Source organism: Myripristis murdjan, chromosome 5 (assembly GCF_902150065.1).
Source record: "Myripristis murdjan chromosome 5, fMyrMur1.1, whole genome shotgun sequence".
In the NCBI taxonomy this organism is placed as follows: Eukaryota; Metazoa; Chordata; class Actinopteri; order Holocentriformes; family Holocentridae; genus Myripristis; species Myripristis murdjan.
Genome location: NC_043984.1, coordinates 29,453,670 through 29,475,336, shown reverse-complemented (window position 1 = coordinate 29,475,336; position 21,667 = coordinate 29,453,670). Strand labels below are relative to the sequence as shown.

At 43.4% G+C, this 21,667-nt stretch overlaps 1 protein-coding gene and 1 long non-coding RNA gene across 3 annotated transcripts in view; one reads left to right on the top strand and one right to left on the bottom strand.

The window, feature by feature from the left end:
- Positions 1-19,936, top strand: part of pdzrn3b (PDZ domain containing RING finger 3b) — a 98,354-nt gene extending 78,418 nt beyond the window's left edge. The window contains exons 1-8 of one of the 2 annotated variants that reach the window (XM_030051227.1): positions 500-850; positions 12,432-12,685; positions 13,481-13,568; positions 15,031-15,129; positions 15,540-15,602; positions 15,928-16,029; positions 16,219-16,335; positions 17,531-19,936. In XM_030051227.1, coding sequence (XP_029907087.1) covers positions 782-850; positions 12,432-12,685; positions 13,481-13,568; positions 15,031-15,129; positions 15,540-15,602; positions 15,928-16,029; positions 16,219-16,335; positions 17,531-19,057 — 2,319 coding nt within the window. In that variant the 5' untranslated portion in view covers positions 500-781 and the 3' untranslated portion in view covers positions 19,058-19,936. Of the gene's footprint in view, positions 1-499; positions 851-12,431; positions 12,686-13,480; positions 13,569-15,030; positions 15,130-15,539; positions 15,603-15,927; positions 16,030-16,218; positions 16,336-17,530 lie in introns of those variants that run through there. The other variant, XM_030051226.1, reaches the window with a different exon arrangement.
- The window catches only part of LOC115359032 (uncharacterized), a 396,103-nt gene that overhangs the window by 193,299 nt on the left and 181,137 nt on the right, over positions 1-21,667 (bottom strand). The gene's annotated exons all lie outside the window — the stretch shown is intronic.

Here is a 21,667-nt window from a genome sequence, read left to right as displayed (position 1 = left end):
ATCCTTGAGTGCTTAATCCGCTGTCATAGATGAATGCCTTCATGTACCACCAATGCATATGGGGTCGGGCTCATTCTCACACCGCTCTATGATTCAAATGAAATGTCTAGAGCCGTTACAAATGACAGGCTTCCCTGGCCCCTGGAGAGAAAGACATATTTGTTTTGTCACGGCTATGAAAAGCCTCCCTGTCACTCACTCTGTTCCTGCACAATAGATGTAATGATGCTTATTAATTAAGACGACTTCATCTGGCATAATCTCAGCCGTCCACCCCGCCCGAACCTTCCGATTCGATAAACCCCATTCATGAGTTAGCCCCCTTCATGTATATTCAATGAGGTCCTGCTTAATAAACATGAAGGGGGTGTATATCGTTGTGCTTTGGCGCTGGCCTCCTTAGGCTCAGCAGAAAGGAGGAAAGCGTCGGAGAGGGAGGGAGGGAGGCAGTGTGTGAGGTGAGTGGGGGGAGTGTGTGAGAGTTCGAAAGCAGAGCAGAGAGTGTGTGCTCCCATTCAGACAGAGACACAAGCAGGGAAGTAAATCCTGACACCCAAAGCCATTTCCTTGATTAGTGTGGCAGTGGGAGAGAGAGACAGCAGAGAGATCACAGCAGACAGAGGGAAGCACGCTTCCATGTGAGCCAGTTCAGAAAGAGAGAAGAAGAAGAAGAAGTAGTAGCAGAGAAAAAAGAAGAAGAGGAAGAAGAAGAGGACATCTGCTTCTCTCTTCTTGCCTGTGTGGCTGGAGGGGAAGCCTGGATGGTGTGATCTCCTCCACCATGGGATGCAGCCTCTGTACCCTGCAGAAGCCTGAGGAGCAGTACAAACTACTCTATGAAGTGTGCCAGGTACTGTGACCAAAGCTCTTCAGACCTCATCCACAACAGCTTACCCTCAGAGGAGATGCTGAAATAACAAAATGATATGTTAGCCTGCATGGACCGTATTTTTAGATTGCTCTGTTGTTGTTTTTAGGCTGCTTGACTAGTTTATAGGAGACGGTTTTAGTATTTTGTTTCGTGAGTGTCCTTTCCTCCAGTTTGTTAAAGTGTGGCAGAGTTTGGTCTTTGGTCTTCAGCAATGCCACTCGTGTCTCTGGGGTAGCCGGCTTGAGTGGGAGCAGAGTGGAGTTGTTTCTGGCCGGAGCTGCTGCAGCTGAGCAGCCTGAACTCTGGCCGGAGGGGTCAGCGAGAGGTGGTGAGCTTTGCTTAAAGGAGGGGATGATGAAGAGGTGACAGCTCTCTCAATGTGTCTGCTAGTGTGTGCCGATCGCTGCCCACCTCCTCATTGTCAACTGAATGCTGACTCAGACCTCTCCGCCTTTAACCCTTGTTTGACTTTCACTGAAGTTTATATTTAACACTCAAGTGCTTATTTTGCACATTTTTTTCCACCAAGAAAATAGGCCAGGCGTGTTATAGATACTTTATTAACACATAGGAAGAATGTTTTCACCCAAGAGCCCTAAGCAGCTCTTTACATTCCAAAACAGAGTTTATTTATTCTATTTCTTATACAATATTCGGATATTCATAAAGTGTTCTTTACATAGAATAGTTTAATTTACAAACTAGATTTATTTGAAAAAGATATGCGGAAAATCTCTGCATAAATAAACCACGAAGGGATTTTTTTATTCTCTGTGAAAAAAAAAAAAATAGCCACAGTTGAATGGCTCATGTTGGAAATGATCAAGTGGAATTTTCTTTGCCTTGGATTTGTGCTTTAGCCACTAAGTAGCTGAAAATTGCAGTGATATACCATATGGCTCTTCAAAGTCATCTACCACTTCAGTGTCCACTGAATCCCAAATGTCCTCAGATGAACTCCGTGTGAACCGGCACTCTCCTGCAGAGCTCCAACTCTGATCTGCAACATGAGCCGGGTGTAGATTTTAGAATTAAAAGGAACATGTTTTCAAATTGAAGTCAGAGGGAAACTGCGCTCGTCGTCCAAACACATCAGTATTCCTTTAGTGGAGGAGATTTGGATATCCCTTCGCCTGCCTCTGGTATGTGAGGCTTCAGACCAAAACGCATTTCGCCATTCTCTCTTGTCTTCGCAGGCCGTGCTCAGTGTCAGATTTAATTGAAACGACATTCTCAAAATGATGGTTTATTCATCTGAGAGTGTTTGGACTTGGGCGCTAGTCCTGTCTAATGATTGAAAACACTGGCCCTATCTTGACAGCAGACAGATCGCAGCTCACGGTGCGTGACTCTGACAGACTTTGTTGCACTTCTTTGAGGACTGCTTTTCTGTAACACACTCAAGTCTGTTTTTTTTCTGCCTCTTTTCATCCATAATGGACCCCAGCCAAGTGTTACCCTCCTATCACACCGAATTACATCTCCATTTACTGCACGGGGTGCCGGGTGGCCAGCGGCTGGTTTAAATGAATGTAATGATCAATCTCTCAGTGGATCTCCCTCATTACCCCCCCTTCACACGCACACACACAAAAAAACAGTCCCCTCCCATCGGGGGAAGATAACAGGAGGGAGTCTTGACATTGTGCCTGCAAATAGTCCTGCTTTGATCATTCCAGGTCTCTTCAAAAAAAAAAAAAATACTAAAAGGTCTCAGAGAAAGGATGCTTGTTATGGAGTGGCATACTAAATGGATTATGGCTGTTGTAAACCAACCAACTGATACTGGGATTATAGAGCCCACCCGCAACCAACTACAAAATGACAGCGAAAGCATGGTGTATGACATAAGCCAGGCAGCTCCATTGTTGTGTTTCATCCTCGGTCACAGTGTCATTTTGTCTGTCATTTCTCCTGGATTGGAAGGCCGCTCGCTTGAGTGTCATTGCTTTTCTTATGGCAGTCTTCACATTTGCCACTTAATCCCTCTGGCCAGAGCCACCTGACCGGACAAAGCCAATATGCTGTGTTTACCAGTAAGGGTTATTTGATATTCTGCTACCCTCAGAGAAGCCAATCAGCTGCCCAGCCTGATAGGACAGATAGCATCACATGTGATTCATTTTGGTAATTTCTGATGCGCCTCGCCTGGTTTGAACCAAAAGAAATCCGTTTTGTTCCCTAGGGCATCCCATCCTCTTAAAAATGACATTGGTTAGGCTTAGTAATTATGATTCTCTCTGACTAACCAATGCGCCAGACCATTTTTTGGATTTCCTTTTATTGTCATTTTAAAAGTACAATGAAATTGTGATGCATTAAAAACAAAAAAAAGGAAGGAAGAAAGAAAAATGAATAACATATCATGTCCTAAGTAATGTAGAGGGGTTAGACAGATAAAGTGAAAGGTGCAAAGTGCATTGTCTGTGCATGAATAGTTATGATCTGTAAAACCTTCAGAGGTCAGGTTTTTTAAGATAAAAACTATCAGCTAGTCCTTGTGTCAAGTTTGAGTGCAGTTTATAAAATTGGAATCTAGCACAGATGAGGAACTTTACAAAACTTTGAGAGGTTTTTGTTTGTTTGTTTGTTTGTTTTTTCCAAAACTTTGTTTCACAGCATAACAAGATTCAGCACTGCATTCAACAGCCACACTTCCTCATTGATTCTCAGATCTCGGTGCAAGATACATAATTTTCTGATGTTGTTCCTCTGTGAAGTGTCAAAACAAAAGTCTGTCTTCGGTACATAAAAGTTTTTATCTGCAGAGAAGCTTGGCTCTGTTTTGGGCAGTCATCAGGCAGTGGTGAGAGAGTTAGCTTGTTATGATTGAGAGCCCATTAATCATCGTCCATCAGCACTGGCTCTAACTGAGAGGATAATGAAGTGTTTGTGATGCTAGGCTCTCTACTGCCATGTCCACTGAACGATAGCTCATGTGTGAATGTTCTGTCTTCACTGAGTGGACTTAACATGTTTGTTGTGCGTTGTCTGCCTCGGCTGGTTGAGGTACAGGAGACGGTGATGCGGTCTGTGCCAGCATGTCCACAGGATGCCACTCCGGAGGGGATTGGGCTCGAGTGTGATTTCATCTTACTGATAATTCAAGCAGATCCTCTTTATCAGAGAGGCTGGCACGGTGCCTACTCTGCCCTCCCTGTCAGCTCTCCGGGGGCTTAATAATCCATGAATGCTTGAAATCTTTCCAGTTCATTACACACCTCAGCTCTAACTTCTATGTTAGCGCTAAGCATGGAAATGTTGTTCTGCACCACTGTATAAAAGTCAGCAGAGTGCATATCAGTGTTATCCTGGGGGCATATTTTGTATTTTTATTGGCTAATATTCACTTTACTTTGTAGCTGTTGGTAACTTCAGCGGTCTGTTCTGAAATCACTTTAATTGGAACAAAAACAGAAATGTAATTTGCTACAAGCATCTATATGCCATTTTCTCTGGGATACTCTAACTATGAAAATATTACTTGAAGATACTTATTTTCAATACAACCATATCTAAGATCACACATTGTTAAGGTCTATTAGAGGCAGCCAACAGAGCAAGCTAGAAAACTGTTTTCTCTTTCAGTCATAATCATTAAAGCCCTGAGCTGTGGCAGCTTTGCTGCTCCCTTTTAAACTTGACCCCTCTGACAGCAGTGAACCTTGCGGTCCTTTCTTCAAAGCTAAAGGTAAGCACCATGTGGAGATGTAAGCTCAGCTGCTTTTGTTAGACAGTTTGGGGCAGAGTCTTTGGAAACTCTGTTTGACAGTCCTAGGGCTCCTAATCTCTCCAGAAGCACTCTGTAATGGCTGCGGCGCCTTGCTGCGGCTCTTACAAGGTCCGAGGCTTAATTAGAGCCTCAACACAAGTTGGCTATTGAGGCTCTGGTCCACAATGGACTGATCTGGGTTATTGTTTCTGCTAAGTCCCTAGCTCTGCTGAGTCTCTGTCTGTGTCTGTCTTTTTCCCTCACATCATCTCTTTCCCTATTTTCCTCTGCATGCTGACTGCAAAGGAAAGGCATTTTAGACCAAAAACGATTGATCTGCTGAAGCAGCACAGTCTATAAATGAGCCCGCTTGAACATTTTCTGTCTGAAGCTCTGGAAGTGCCAGCTCCTAATTAGGTGATATTTCTGAATGAAAGCTGCAAAGATGTCACACATGGTTCAAGAAGCCAAGTTGTCACTACGCCAGATGGTCTCAGTGTGACATCTTTTGGACCAGACAGACAGAAAAATGAGATGGAAATATTTGTACAAGACAGCACTCTAACTCCCCCCCTTCCCCACCTCCTCACTGTCAGAGACCCCTGTCATCAAAGCGGCCTCGACCAAAGGGAACTTGTGGAGATCCAACCCGGTCTGCTCGGCCGTCGCCTCGTAATGAGGCTTGACAGAGACAGCGTACAGAGACAAAGCAGGGATCACCAGCGCCAAGTGAGGCCAGTGGAGCCTGACACTGTGTGTTTTTAATAACGGCTAAGATCAGCCCTGGTGCGCAGTCACATCTGTTAAACACTGGAGCAGGTGGCTGGCGGCCACAAGGGAGCACTCATAGGAACCCATGTACTTACTGTCAGTCCAAAGAACGCACCGGCAAATGGCAGAGAGAGATCACAGACGCCGCGAAGATGTAAACAATACCGGGACAATACAGTAAACAAAACAGTGAAAGCCAGCAATGACTGTCCAAACATTATCAAAGGGCTTTCAGTGCATAATGAAAAAAAAAAAAAAAAAAAAAACAGCGCTAATGTTGGATGAAAGCCTAGCGTCTAGAGTATGTCAGCTTAAGATACAGCGCCGTCCATTTCTTAAATTACTTGATGGGCTTTGAAAGGGTTTCATTAAGCCTAAGAGTTATAACATGTAATCCTTCAATTCAGGCAAAAAATGAAAATAACAAAAAAAAGGGGTTAGAAGGTTTTTAGCTGTCAGTAAATTGGCAGCTAGAATAAATATATGAAAATGACCCATATACAGATTCATGCCAACGGAAATGCAACAGACACACAATGTCAGGTTCACTGGCTTAATGTTATATCCATGTGCTAATGTCACTTATATTTCTCAAATAGTAGTCTTTTGTTGCAAACTATAGCTCTTTGTTTAGCCCTGAATGAAAGGATTTGTAGTCTCAGGTCTTCCACCGTCGAGCAGACAATATCACGTAGAGATTTTTTTTACCAGTGACACAGGGATTATTGTTTTTGCCACGAGGCCCAAGCCCATTTCCTAAAATAGAAAGACGTCACAATTCTGACCCATATAGAACTCGCAGATGTTAGTTTGTGTTGTGCTGTACAGACGAGTCGGTCTGATCCCTTCACAAGGAGGCTTGAATGGGATTGTGAGATGGTTTTAACAGTGTGCAGACGCATCAGGAGATTAGGAGTGACCTCGTAGAACTGCTGTGGATAACAAAGAATAGTCGTTGTTGTTATGGGGTCTTAGAGAGGCTTTTCACATAATGGAGCGCTCGTATTTTGCACAAATCAACTTTTTTTTTTTTTTTTTTTAATAATGGACTCAGGAACAAAGAAAAATCACCAGTACATGAGCACGCCTGTCATCATGCATGATTCATAATTAGCTGACTAAATCATTAGCATCCATGCACCTTGTAAGTAAGGCTACAAGTCCCCTGTGTGCAGACGTGTGTGTATGTATACACCCTGTAATGAATAAAACATCCACACATGGGACTACAAGCAGTTATTAAATAGCTCCAAGTTGTAGGGGACAGTTGAATGCAAATGATTGAGGATCATTATTTCTCATTATCAGACAGGAGAAAGAAGCCTCCCCCCGCAGCGTATTCACCCAGGAGCCCCTCCTCTTGCTCAGTGTGTGTCAGTCATGGTGACCAGCGTGTGTTGTAGTTGGACGGAGCTGCCATCTCTGCGTGGGGATGCAACATTCAGGGGTTTTGATCTTTTATTACTGCAATCAGTATGTTGCAGTATGCAATTATTGCTGTGAGATCAAGATGCAGCCCTTCATTTCTCTTCGCACAGGTCGGATGATATATTTCTGTATGTTGCACCGTTTAAACTGCAGGAGTGCATTTTGGTGCCTTTCAGTTTGATCACTGCTGGAGCAAACCTGACTGTGCTGACTTGAATAAACAGACTTGGCTCGGTCCTCAAAGGGGGACAGGTGTGTGTGTGTGTGTGTGTGTGTGTGTGTGTGTGTGAGGCTGGACAGGAAGGGGACGCCTGGTGTAGTGGGGTGAGATAACCATCCTGGCAATGGATGACACAGCCCTGAGTCTCAGCCCCCGTCGCAGAGTTAACTTCTTCCCTTGAGCTGAACCTTCCTCTTTTCCCGGTGTCTCTGTTCTCCCTGCTATCTGAAAAGCAAGATCTAGCTTGATCCTGTTTCCCCTCAGTTTGCTTTAAGGTGCTACATGTCGTATTTTTAAACATCTAAAAAGATGGATGTACTCCAAAGCAATTTTTTTCATATTTTTTTCCCTTCTTTTCGCCTTTTTAGTCTCTCAAACATAGCTCAGTACAAAAAAAAAAAAAAAAAAAACTCAGCGTTTCAGCAAACATCCTTTGACAAAAGCATTGTCAGCTGTTTCCAGAAACAAAATTGCTTTGGAGTGCATCCACCTTTTAACACATCTGGACTGATCTATTGGATTTGCACCCATTTTTATTCCCATTACGATGTTTTTCTTGCAGCAGGGATGTGCTTTTTCCCTCATTTTTTCATTGCATTATTATTGCAATATCAACATAATATTGTCAAAATAATATTAGTACCTTGGCATAATTTTGGTCAACAAATGAGACCGCAGTCAACATAATTCGGTAATCTCTCTCATGAAAGTGATAATGTTGGAGCTGGTGTTTCTCGAAATTGAGACCGTGTTGCCAGTACATTTTAAATTTTCAGATAAATGACATTTTTGAAGCTCATTAAAGGGACGTTCTGAACAAAACAGATGTTAAAGGGATTGTGGGAAAGTGAAAAGTAACAGGTGAAGCGCGGTTCCACCGAGACCTTAGAAGTAATTCGCACCTTCAGCTTGGCTCGTTAGATCAAAGAATGCCAGCAGAAAGTGTACAGGAAGTGATTTGGGTGCTTAATTGATTGAATGTGGATAACACAATGTCCCATGCTTAAACCAGATTAGTTGAAAGTAAACAGTAGTGTCTCTTTCAGCCAGCATTAAGTTTCTAGCTGTTTGTTCTGTAATCCTCAGTAAGCTGGCACACTGTGGTAAATAAAGACCACTGTGTAAGTCTCACACCATGGAGAGTTTGCTGTCCGGCGAGTTCAAAAAAACAATGCATACATATTTAGATATACACACATGCAAAGTGCACATTCACACCCATGCAACACAGAGGGAAAAAAAAAGCTTCTTCCCTTAATTATACGTCTTTCTTATGAAAACGGGTAAATGCAAAATAAAAGAGGGATTAACTGTGGTTTTCAAGCCGAATGACCCACATTCAGACTGCCACTCAAACACTATGTAGACCCCCTGAAAATAAGCCTTCAAGTCTTCATGCTCTCTATCACGTCAGCGCTCCTCTCTGTTCCAAAATACAGACTTTGAAGAATTTGTTTAAGAAGTGTATCCGACCAGAAAGGGAGGCGAGCGCCCCGGCTCTCAAGGCTTTTTAAACGCTTGTCTATAGAGTGAAGTTCCCAGGGTTTTTTTTTTTCTGCCCACCCTTGAAAGGCACCGTTTGCCTGGCAGAATTTCCAATCTGTTCACCTCGCTGCTTTCCCCCCAAGGAAAAGAAACAGTGGCTCTTAAATGATGTACTTTTTCTTTATTAAAGGATTAGGTGGTGACTGAATAGCCATATCAAAGACTAATGTTACGCAATGCAGTCAATGAATTGGCTTAGAATCCTGCAAAGCCTCTCCTATATAATAATAGTGAGAACAGTGGATTATGTTAGTACAGCTCTACCCCCCCAGTGCTTTTAAAGTAATGATATCTCACTTTTTCAACAAAGGTTGTCTTTGCTTTTTATAATAAGCTATACGTCCCTGGCTGGTTTGACTACTGGAACCTGTAACTGTGTGTTTTCTGTGTTGATTTTTTTTTTTTTTTCTCAGCAGGACTTTCTTGAAAAAAGCTCTTGATTTCAAATAAAAACAATAGGTGAAAAAAGTTTTTTTAATACATTTATTTGCTTCACCTGAGGCAGCATGCCCACATGTACTGTAGCAAACAGATGACAGTGACAGAGACTACACTGGCTGCCCCCACAGTTAAGCATTTTCAGCAGCAGGTCCGTAATCACACGCACACACACTCCCAGATCAATGTCTCAATCTGACCTGATTTGCATTCCAGAGAGGATGTTGAATTGGGGCGCATGGCATGGCTCTCCCCTGCTGCCCCTAATTATTACACAGAGGGTGAAGACTGACATATTTATCACACAAAGAGTGTCGAGAACAGCTGAAATTCTGAATTGTTCTGATATGGCCACAACCAGGTCCTGCTCATGGGCACCGGTTCACAATTCCACCAATGCTTTCGAGGTCAAATGTGATATTTTAATTAAAGAAAATAGACTCTGAATAACAAAGACACAGCTGTGTAAATTCCTCACCGGTTCTCCAGCCACTGACACACCAGACGTGTGATTTAGACGTCATTAGTATTCCTTTAAGCAGGGCCTTGCTGCCCTCTTGTCATTAAAACGGATTTACCAGAGACCCCTCTCTGAGGATGCAGCAAAAGGTTGACAGACTAATTTCTGTATGTCACTCATCATCGGATTGTGTCAGCACAAACAAGCTTGCCTCGTGTTTGGTATTTGCAAAGGCAAACCTAGCTGCTGATAACCTCTAAGGGATGTAGGAGCTGTTTGCTGTTTACACTGATAAAGTCACACAGCCATGGTTTATGTTAGCGTGATGTAAATTACGTTTTTCACAAGCTCCGGAGCTGAACTGTGGCTGTGTCAGGGTGCAGGGTTAACACCACACATTTCAGCAGCTCAGTGGTGGTCAAGCTTTGTATATTGTGCTGGGGGAGTGTTGTGTGTTTTTTCCCAGTGTGCTGCAAAGGGCCGGTCTGTGTCAGAGGTGAGCGTTGTGAATGGAGGCCGTGGGACCCCCTCTTCAGCTGGGAGGGGAGTACCCCATTGAGAGCAGTGAGGCAGAATGCTCCAGGCTCAAGAAGAAGGGGGTAAAGGCTTTGTCTCCGGGTCGCTGCCTTCAAGTAGCCCTGAGATTCCTGGCAACCAGGTTTGTGTGTTTGAGCTTGCATGCAGAGAGGAGAAAACACAAAGGCGCTTCAATTCCTCTCAGCTGATGTGCAGCATCACAGCGCTCTGTGGGAAACAGACAGGGTTGAAGGCATGAGGTCTTCTGTTTGTAGAAAGACTTAATCTCACCTTCTCTACTGTTCCTCCAATAACCAGCAGCAGATCTGAGAATGCTGCCTTTTGTTAAACCGCTGATTTTGACTTGTGTGGTTCAGAGTCACAACACAAGCCTGCAGACAATTTTCCAGTCTTTGCATGAAGAGACAATAGATAGTTTTCTTTGGCTCATTTTCTTTGTATTCCTTGGTGTCAGCCAGATTTTCTGAACTTTCTTTTCCCCTTTTCTCAATGTCCATTTGTTCAGAGCAAGCTAGTTTTTTTTTTTTTTTTTTTTTTTTTTTTTTTGGACAAAGTTTTGATGTAGAAGAAGTGGAAGTTTAAGTCCTTCGAGATGATCCAATTATCCTGCAGGCCTAGGATTAGCATTAATCCTCTCTGGTTATTAGTGGGCACATAGCCTCTTTTGGCTTGAACTGCATAAAGTTCCTTCTTTTCCTCAGACGTCCTTACACATCACATACACACCTTACATACATACTCTCAAACATACACACAGAGCTCGGCACACTGGGTTCATGTCTTGAATTTCTTCTACCCTTTTATGCAAATATGAACTCTCAATATATATGAGCAGCAGCTATATAAATATATATATATATATATGCTGCTTCTCATGATCTGTAATAGCATAGTTAAGTCTGCGAACTATGCCGTGAATTAGAATGAGACAAACACAGCCGGAGGAAACGGTATCAACCAGCGACGTGCTTATCAGAAAATTAATCCTCAAACATGTTCTTGTATGTGAGTTCGATGTCAGGGAGAGTGAGAAGGGATGCTAAAGATTAACGATGTGCCTAATGACGAGCAATGCTACATACTTGCTAGAGATGCAGCTGTTTTGCATCAGACAGATCCTTCTAAAAAGTAGCATGTTTTATCGGGAGCTCTGTGTGTGTGTGTGTGTGTGTAGGGGAGCAGCAGGAGAGAGCGTGTGAAATGAAAAAAGAGCCCCAGGCTGTGATCCTATCAAAGCTCTCAACACGTCCATGAATCATAAACCAACAAATTCTGTATGATGTGATGACTGAGAGCAGGCAAGCCGCTCTGTGGAAGCCCTGATAAGACATGAGGGCCGGCAAGTTGACCGAGGATGTAATATGCAGGTGGCTGGAGGACCTCATCTCCTCTGCCGCCATCTTGGCATCTTAATGAAGTTTACTATGACTTCTGTTAGTTTACTACATCTCTTTTTTTTTTACTCCCAATATGCTCACTTTGGGGAACTGCTGTGAAAGGATGGTATTTGGGATGGCCAGAATACTCTCAGACTTAATCAAATGCCTCCTCCATCGGCCTGACATTTTGGATAACATCGTTCTGCGTGTAGATGCAAATTTGCTTTATTCATTTCGAAGTCTAGTTGGATCTAGTGACACGTTCTATTGAGAGCAGTGACTTAAAGGGCGTGTGCTCATCTTTCATCTGCACACAGTGGCCTAAAGTGGCTCAACCAAACTTAATTAGCCTCTTGTCTGCGACACGCTGCGGCCTTTTGCTCAAATTAATCTTCTCAGGTTAACACGCGGCGCCCACTCCACTGTCTCTGACGGGAGGTCAAATTTATCCTCCGCTGAGAAATTACTTAGCTAAATGAGGGCTCCTCCATGCAGCCCCAGCTAATGACCTTGATTAATTAAAGAGAGACTTTTTCTAATTAAGGTTTTATTGTACTTGGTCCGACTGTGACCCTGTAAAACAAGCCGAGGCAGTAATACCTCATTTCTCAAATGGAGTATCGCTGCTGTGTTTGTGCGGGCTCAACACTCAATATGACACCGCAGTCATCACGGATATGATCACATCTGTTTGTCACACTGAATTTCCTGTTACATGTGAAAAGTCGATACACCAAATGGGGGGAAGAAGGTTGCATCTTTCTTTTGGATGATTATCCTCCAGTCGGGGTAATTTCTCCGCTCCATCAAATTTAGTGAATCTTCTCCATGGGTGCATTTCTGTGGGTCTAAAAGGGCTGTTAACAGTCTAACAAAGAGCATTGTGCTTAAAATGCCATTTATAAATGTCGGATGTCTGAAAGCAGTGTCCAGGGTAATACAGTATGCAAGCTAAGTTTCTTCTTCTCTCTCAAGCAACTTGGATAGCCGCCATCACCGCTTTGGTTTTTCCAGTGCTATTCATGACTAACCAGGCATCCCTCTCTGCATGTTGCTCTCTCTCCATGTAGGTCAATGGGAAGGATCTGTCTAAGGCCACCCATGACCAGGCAGTGGAGGCCTTCCGCACAGCCAAGGAGCCCATCATGGTCCAGGTCCTGCGGCGCACCCCACTCCCCAAACCAGTCAGCCCAGTTGCTGACACCCAGGTCTCGGACATGAGCACCCAGACCGATATCACCTTCCAGCACATCATGGCCCTCACCAAGCTGCCTGCCTCTGCACCCACCATGGCAGAGCTGGAGCAGTACCTGCTTCCAGAGGAGTGAGTACACACTTAACTGCTAGAGAAAAACAAGCTCGTGTACAGTCCCACCGCAGTAAATAAATTAATCAAAAGGATAGGGATTCACTTACACCACTTTTTCAAAGCCTATAGTAATTACCATGAATGTATCAACTGATACCAAGTGTACCAGTTTACGCCTGGGGCATTAGTCGGGGTAATTGGAGAAAACTAAACAAATAAATAAATAAAATAATCTGTTTACCCACCATTTCAGAAATTGGGCTTTTATGTGCCAAAAATGCCAAAAAAGCAAGACAGTTTGCATTTATTTTTGACATGTCACTCAGGGCTTTTGGTATTGGATATTTGTCTTGAAATATCCAATGTTGGTGCATCCGTACAAAAGGCCTGCATCAAAAAGATTAGAAATGGAGAAAAAAAAGTTTCTGATGTTTGTGTGTGTTTGGCCCTGGAGCCTTTAGAGCCTGGCTGTATTTTACACCCTGTGAAGGCTGTTGGCCTTTAATGATCTGTCATGATTTCTTTAATTGATTTCCTAGTCAAATTAATAACATGGCATATTAATTTACGATTCGCCTCAGGGTACAGCTGTATCTGATTCAACAGTGACTTCTGCTCTGAACTCTTATTACTTCCTCTCTAATTTTCATGTAATTTTCAACTTAGGAGCGGAATTAAATCTAGATTGACGAATATGTTTTCTTTTTCTTTTTTGTACTTTTAGAATCTTCCTGCACAGTTTTTCATTTTTTGTATTGAAATTGCATTGCACTCTTTGTCAGTATTTCTTACGCTGTGTTGTTTTCACAGGCACCCTCCAGAACATGCATATTTCGACCCCAATGATTTCCTGGAGGGCATACAGCAGGACATAGAGCGGGAGGAGCTGGAATATGAGGTAAAACACAATCTTCATCTCTCCTTCTCCACTGTCTTGTCAGTGAAGATGGGCCTTAGTCGCCTCAGTGTCTCCAGTCCAATGGCCCCGTTAGTCACCACAAGTCTTCTCCTCCTGATAGATCACAATTATTGCCGGGGCGAGGCCCACTCTCCCTTACATACAGACGCTGAGATGTATCGAGCTGCTGGTTTGTTCCAGCAGATGCAGAACGGTGACATCATTACTTATTAGTGACAAGGCCTAATACGTCTTCCCTGGCTTCTCCGCGGTGGAGATCAGCCACAGTGGATAATTAGATGGCACAGATAATAGGTCTGCAGTGATGGATTTGATGATACACATTAACAATGGCTACATGAGGCCATGATGAGGATGTAGCCGGGAGACAGGCCTCTGATCTGCTCCTTGCGTGACCCCCGCCAACCCCCACCCCCGCCAAGCTCCAGCCGCCTCTTGCTTGATATTAATATCCGTGGAGGACCTATGAGGCTGAGAGCAAAGAGGTGAAGTTCAGGCTGGCCGGGGGGCAGATGCACAGCAGACAAACGCCCGCACTCAGTGTCCTCATGAAGAGGCGCTTTATCTCAGAGACGCATAGGTGACAAAGGATCCAGCCCCTTCTAAGCTTTCGTTCTATTTCATTTCTATTTCAGTCGGCGTCCTGCCTCCATATTTTTTCCTCAGTATACATCCTTTTGTTTTAAAGTATTTTCCAGTCCACCCACTGGCCCTGCAAGGCTTATAACCTTCTGCTCTTGACTGCTGGCGTCTCATTTACATAACAACATTACACAACATTTAAAGAGCTTATGCTGCAATGCCACAACAAAGGCATAAACTAGTCTCAACATGAATCCAGATGACAGGTAAGGAGGGTCTTTAAAGGAAAATATCTTAAGTCGCACGTTAGATTAGAAAGCTTTGTGTGCAAATGAAATCTCACTGTTTGCACAGCGTGTACGTCACATATACTTTCTGTGTGCTTTAGAAATTCCCTCAGAGCATTTGTGCCGTAAACGGCGACGTGTTCTGGTTTGCAGTAGATTATGGGAGCTTTCATTAGTCAGCTGCTGCACCATGAAACAGTTTTTGGGAGGGAGTTAACCCTGTCGGAGCCCCATCCCCTCCCCTGCCCCAAACGAACAGCAAAAGCTCGTATCTTTATCTGTATCTCTGAGATTACAGGTGTTGGCCCATCTGCAGGCCGCTGCATCATCTCTCATGTTGTCACCGTCTATGAGATGCAACGGCTTCCCTGTGTCCAGCTGAAAGATTCATTACAGTGATTGATGGATCACCGTTGCTCTGTGATCCCATTTTGTAGTCGATATATTCCATGCACCCAGGAAAACATCAGCAAATATAAATCAGCTGTGTACTCATTTTCGAGTGGGAAAAAAAAAAGTCCTTTCACATGTATGGGATGTTACCTGTCGTTTGTGCTCTTGTGTCTCTCCAGGAAGTGGATTTGTACAGAGCTAACATCCAAGACAAGCTCGGCCTGACGGTCTGTTACAGGACCGATGATGAGGATGAGACTGGGATCTACGTGAGTGAGGTATGTGGTGTTCCTCTGAAGCCCACATAAACAGTAAATGAAAAATACGTGATAAACGGTGGATTCTATTTTGTACAGACACTCGAAGAAGTATCTCACATTTCTCTCTTCAAACTGAATCATTTCCCCTCTCTAGTCTTTCTACAAATCCCTTCTATCTCTCGTTCACTCTAACTTTATCTCACTTCCTTGCACTCGCTACAGCATGATGCTTATACACCTTTGTGCTCCCTATTTTGGTTGCAATGCAGTTTTGGGGTTATATAGAATATGAAGCTTCTTCCTCTGTTCCCTTTGGCTGAGAGTGTTGGCTAAAAGCTTAAAAGATAAATGTAAATCTAGGATGGATATTTGTGGGGCAAAAATAAAAGCCATCCAGTAATAACAAGATTATTCTCTGTTTATTTTAGATTGATCCGAACAGCATTGCGGCAAAGGACGGCAGAATTAGAGAAGGGGACAAAATCATCCAGGTTAGTGCTTTGTGAGCTCTGCAAGAACAGTCTTTACTCAGCTATTGGCATTTAATTTAAATCTAGCATTTGTCTATGACCTATATTCATATGAAGGATTTATGAATATTGTAGGAAAACAAAAATGTCTTTTATTTACATTATCCTTAGTGTGTGATTTGTATTTTTAGTGTTTTCACAGCGTTTTATTGTGTGTTAAAACTGTTTTTCTGTTACACCAGATGCCTAGAATTCAATTTAAATATGCAAAGCTGCAAAGCATGGTCATGGTGTGTGACTGAGACGAAGACAAGGTGTCTCATCTATCCTTCCTGTGCCCCTCCAGATCAATGGTGTCGAGATCCAGAACCGGGAGGATGCTGTTGCACTGCTGACCAGTGAGGGGAACCAGAATATTTCTCTATTGGTGGCCAGACCGGAGATCCAGGTACTTAGGGTGTGAAGTCGTCCTTAATTGTTATCTCATGTACTCCATAGTCACCAAACAGTCATTTTATAAGAGTAGGAGTTTAAAGATGGAAGATATGCCAGTGAAAGTTTTCTGTGATTGGATGTTGTGTGATGAACCCCTTCGTCTCCCCCGCTGTGTGTGTGTGTGTGTGTGTGTGTGTGTCAGCTGGACGAGGGCTGGATGGATGATGACAGGAACGACTTCCTGGATGACCTCCACATGGACATGCTGGAGCAGCAGCACCACCAGGCCATGCAGTTCACTGCCAGCATGCTGCAGCAGGTACACACACGCACACACACAGCATGAAGCAGCAAACTAGCTCAATCAGTCTGCACTAACACATATGTTCAGTTATAGATCATTTTGGCTGAGCCAAATCTGCTGATGGTAGCAGCTGCTCAGAGTTTCTTTTTTTTTTTTCATTAAAAAAAAAATTTGATTAGCAAAACAAATGCCACTATGTCAACAACTAGTTAGTTTTTAGGTCCGTTTTAAATCAGACAGACATACTGTAAGTCCAAACGCAGCTAAAGTTAGATGTAAAATAAAAGATGAATACCTATTAACATTTTTATTTTGAGCACATTTTGAATACCAACACCGCGGTACACTTTGGTTTACAAAGCTCTCTTTGTACACTCATTTTTGGCCATAACCCAACAGTTCATATGCCAATTATGATTAGGTTTCACACAAATGTCAAATAGGCTAAAATGATGAAGTCATGACATTTTATATCCAAAAGGTCAGAGGTCATCTTCTCTCTGACATCATAATGTTCTGTAAAAGCACTTCTCTGGCCATTATTCAGTACCACAACTCAACATTTCCACTTCATGTCCTTTCTCTGGATGACAGGACAGGGGGCCTCCTATTCCTCTGGTAGGCCACCATAAGATCATTGGTTTTGCTGATATTGAGCTTCACGTGATTATTGTTGCACCTTGTGACAAAGTTCTCCATCAGACCTCTGTTCATCATACATGTCAATATGATGGCAACTTCCATGTAGCCAAAAAATACATTCAATACCTTTTATTTAATTCCTCCAAAATCTTAACCACAAATATTATATAAGTCCGGACAGACATAAATGTTGACTGTTTTTGAGAGTGAGTATTGTGTTATTAGGTAAAATGCTTTGTGTCACATTTGTTTGTATGAAAACTGCTAAAGAAATAACGTCTGATTGACTCATTCATCAGAGTCAGCACATGATATCAGTAAGCAAGCAACATAAGCACTGATATGATAGTTCTGTTGATTTATTTGTCACTTAATGAAAAAAAGATTATGAAAATATGCATCATCATCACTATGTCCTGTGTAGTTACCCACTATAATTACAAACCATTATCTAAAGTATAATTACATGTTCAGTGTAATTGCAATATTGCTACCCGCATCAAATGCAATCTCTTTCACCATGAGTGCAACAGTATTTCTTAACTATTTCGCTGTTTGTCTTTTCCAGAAGAAACATGAGGAGGATGGCGGCACCACAGACACAGCCACACTTTTATCCAACCATCATGAAAAGGACAGTGGGGTGGGGCGCACTGATGAGAGTACGCGAAATGACGAGAGTTCAGAGCAGGAGAATCTCGGTGATGATCAGACCACAGCCTCCAACACACTGGGCAGCTGCAGAAAGCTGACCTACAGCCAGGACACCCTGGGCAGCGCTGACCTGCCCTTCAGCAGCGAGTCATTCATCTCTGCCGACTACACAGACACAGACTTCCTTGGCATCCCAGCTGACGAGTGTGAGCGCTTCCGAGAACTTCTGGAACTGAAGTGCCAAGTGAGGAACCCTGGAGGTCAGGGTCTGTACTGCCAAGGCGGCGGGGCTGGAGGCCAAGACCAGGACTGCGTGGACAAAGAACTTGAGCTACTCAATGAGGAACTGCGCACCATTGAGCTGGAGTGCCTGAATATCGTCCGTGCCCACAAGATGCAGCAGCTGAGGGAGCAGTACCGTGAGTCCTGGATGCTCCACAACAGTGGCTTCCGCAACTACAATACTAGCATTGATGCGCGCCGCCATGAGCTTTCCGACATCACTGAGCTACCAGAGAAATCAGACAAGGACAGCTCCAGCGCCTACAACACAGGCGAGAGCTGCCGCAGCACCCCTCTAACCTTGGAGCTATCTCCAGACAATTCCCTTCGCCGGGGAGCAGAAAACCAGGGTCCAGCTGGGGCCTCAGGCTCCACTGGCGCCAACAGCAGGATGCTCAAACCCCTCCTGTCCCCTGTGCAGGAGGCTGGCAGCCCCAGCCGAAGTAGGCCCTCTTCCAAGGATACAGATGGAGCCCTGCAGGCAGAGGGCAAGGAAAGGAAACTGGGAGAGTCCAGTAAGTCGGGACGGAGCTCAATGCTTTCCCAGCCACATTCACCTTACAAGCATGCCCATATCCCAGCCCATGCACAGCACTACCAGAGCTACATGCAGCTTATCCAGCAGAAGTCAGCCGTAGAGTATGCCCAGAGCCAGATGAGCCTGGTCAGCATGTGCCGGGACCCGGTCACTCCCAGCGACCTCGAGCCTAAGATGGAGTGGAAGGTGAAGATCCGCAGTGACGGCACACGCTACATAACCAAGCGGCCTGTGCGGGACAAGCTGCTTAGGGAGCGCGCCCTTCGCATCCGTGAGGAGCGTAGCGGCATGACCACGGATGATGATGCCATCAGCGAGCTGAAGATGGGCCGCTACTGGAGCAAGGAAGAGAGGAAGCAGCATGCCGTTCGCGCCAAGGAGCAGAGGCAGCGTCGCGAGTTCATGAAACAGAGCCGAGCTGACTGTTTGAAGGAACAAGCCAACCAGGAGGACAAAAAAGAGCCTAACATCATCGAACTGAGCCACAAAAAGATGATGAAAAAGAGGAACAAGAAAATCTTTGACAACTGGATGACCATTCAGGAACTGTTGACCCATGGTACCAAGTCACCAGATGGCACAAGGGTGTACAACTCCCTCCTGTCTGTGACCACGGTCTAGGTCCAACTTTTGGTTCAGATCCAGGCCTGGAGCAACTGGGGCGTAATGCACTGTACATAGGACACTACCAATTGGGGTAGAAATTCCTGCCTCGTTCAATGTGGCAAATTTTTGTAAATAGGAAACAAGAGAAGCCTTTTCTGAAGGAACATGTGCCCCACAGTGGTCAAGAGAAGGTCCATTAAGTGTTCTGAGGTTGGACTTCTGAACATGAATCGGACATGGCTATGAGGATGATTTTGAAAATGTTTTCCAAATGTTTTCATTAACCTTTTCTACCTTTGTGCTTGCTCTTTTGAATAACATTGGAAAAATATTTGAGTTTTGGAAGGTTTTGGAAAGTGTGTAAAGACCGTGTGCCATAAGTAAACATCCAACATTTACACTTTTGTTCTATTTTGTTTTTAACAAATACCTTTTATCAGTATTTTACTGTTATGCATATCGTATGCTTATTGAAAGAAACAGTGCTATCTCCCTGCAAGGTCAAACACGTAATTCTTTTCAAGAGGACTTTTGTAAATTAAAAAAAAAAACTTTTTTTTTTTTTTAACAAGTCCACCTCTTTAGTTGGAAAAATCTCTCCAATGGTGCTGTTTTTCTAAAGTTAATACCACCAGCAATGTACCAACTGTTACATACTGTAGACTACCATCATAACGTGATATCATTTTGTATGTATTGCGAGAGGAAGACACTCCTCACATGTTTAAATTGTGTTTATTGTTGAAGCACATTATAGTCGCTTTTGCTTTCTTAGGACTCCATGTATCAAACAAAAGTAACACAGCTTAACAAATCCTTAGTTAGCCACACAATTTGATGTCTTGTAAAATGAGAGAAATAATAAATTATTGTTTTATATATGATGAGCTTTCAGATGTTGTTGGGATTTGTCATTTACAAGGACTGTTGCATATTCTTGGCCACCAGGAGGACAGCAGGGCATGAGCAAACAGAATCCAAATAATATGTCTAATTTAACAGCCATGGGTTAACCTCATACTCAATCTTGGCACCATCATGATTACTAGAACATAACCAGCACTATTAGCTGCCATAGAGAAGTTATATTATACAGGACTGCATACCTCTTCAACTCTTCAATTTTGTAATTCATTCTTTCTTAATTCAGTGAAGAGGCTCTTTGAACTGCTTACACAACACTAGTTTGCCCTGGAAACTTGACATTTAGACTGTAATCCAGTTGGAACCAGTGTGCTTGGATTGAAAAGCATTGAAAATGTGTCACATTTGTTAGTAAAATCATAAACACCTGAAGGAGCTTTTATGACATCCATTCTAAATCCATAGATCCATAGACCTCACCCCCACCCCACACACACACACACACACACACACACACACACACACACACACACACACACACACACACACACACACCTTGTACAGCTAGAACAACTTCCACTCTTTGGAGAATGTTTTCTACAAAATTTTGGAGTGTGTCTGTAGGAATTTTTCCCCATTCATTCAGAAGAGCATTTGTGAGGTCACACCCTGATTTTGGACAAGAGGGCCTGGCTTGCAGTCTCCAATCTTGTTCATCCCAAAGGTGTCAGAAGGGGTGGAGGTCAGGGCTCTGCAGGCCACACCAAACTCACCCAGCCATGCCTTTATGGAGCTTGCTTTGTGCACTGGGGCTCAGTCATGCTGGAACAGAAAAGGGCCTTCCCAAAACTGTTCCCACAAAGTTGGAGGCAGAGAATTTTAGTGAGCTGAAACATTAAGATTTTCCTTTAGTGCTTGATTTTAGACACCTGTGGCAATGGCATGGAATGAAACACCTGATTAAGAGGTGTGTCCCAATACTTCTGTATATGTAGTATTGGGCTTTCGTTGTTTGTTGTTTGTTTGTAGTTTTTTGGGTCATCAAAAGCCATACCCTTCTCTCTGAGTTTGAGTAAGGATGGTTGAAGTTCAGGTTGGGTCAAGCTTATATTCTCCAACCAGGGACAAACTCTAATTTGACCTACTTTCTCAAAGAGAGACACATTGTCTTGAGCCCAGTACTAATGGCAAAGTTTAATCTGCATGAATGTAGCCTACTGTTTAGGTGTAGAAATCCCTTTTTGGCTCCTTTTATTCTCCTCCTAATTCTTCTAATCAGTTGCAGTTAAAGCTCACTACTTAAACACTACCACATTGCTATGCCCCTTTATTAGCAAACCCATCCATTTCTTGTAACACAATAGCCACAGCCTTGTCTTTATTTAGTTTCCCCCTCAAAGGCAATATTGTCAGTTGGGAGCAACATAAAACCAGTGGTTAGACTCATTCATTATATGAATTCTTAAATAAAAGAATCTGCACAGAGTCAGACATGTTCATGTAATTCCTGTATGATTTTGCCAAATTGTAATATTGATAGTGGAAACTCTGGGGCAAAAACAAAGTCTACTGGCTCTCAGTAACTCATGCCAGAGCCCAAGTAGGGCAACAGCATATCAAGCTGGCATAAACATGAAACAGTCCAATCAGTGAAGATCCCTGCTCTCCAGATCTGACAAGGTTGAACGTTGACAGCATGAAATCAACTTGTCAGAACCACAAAGATTGTTCACTATTAGTCATTTTTCTCTTGTCATCTTG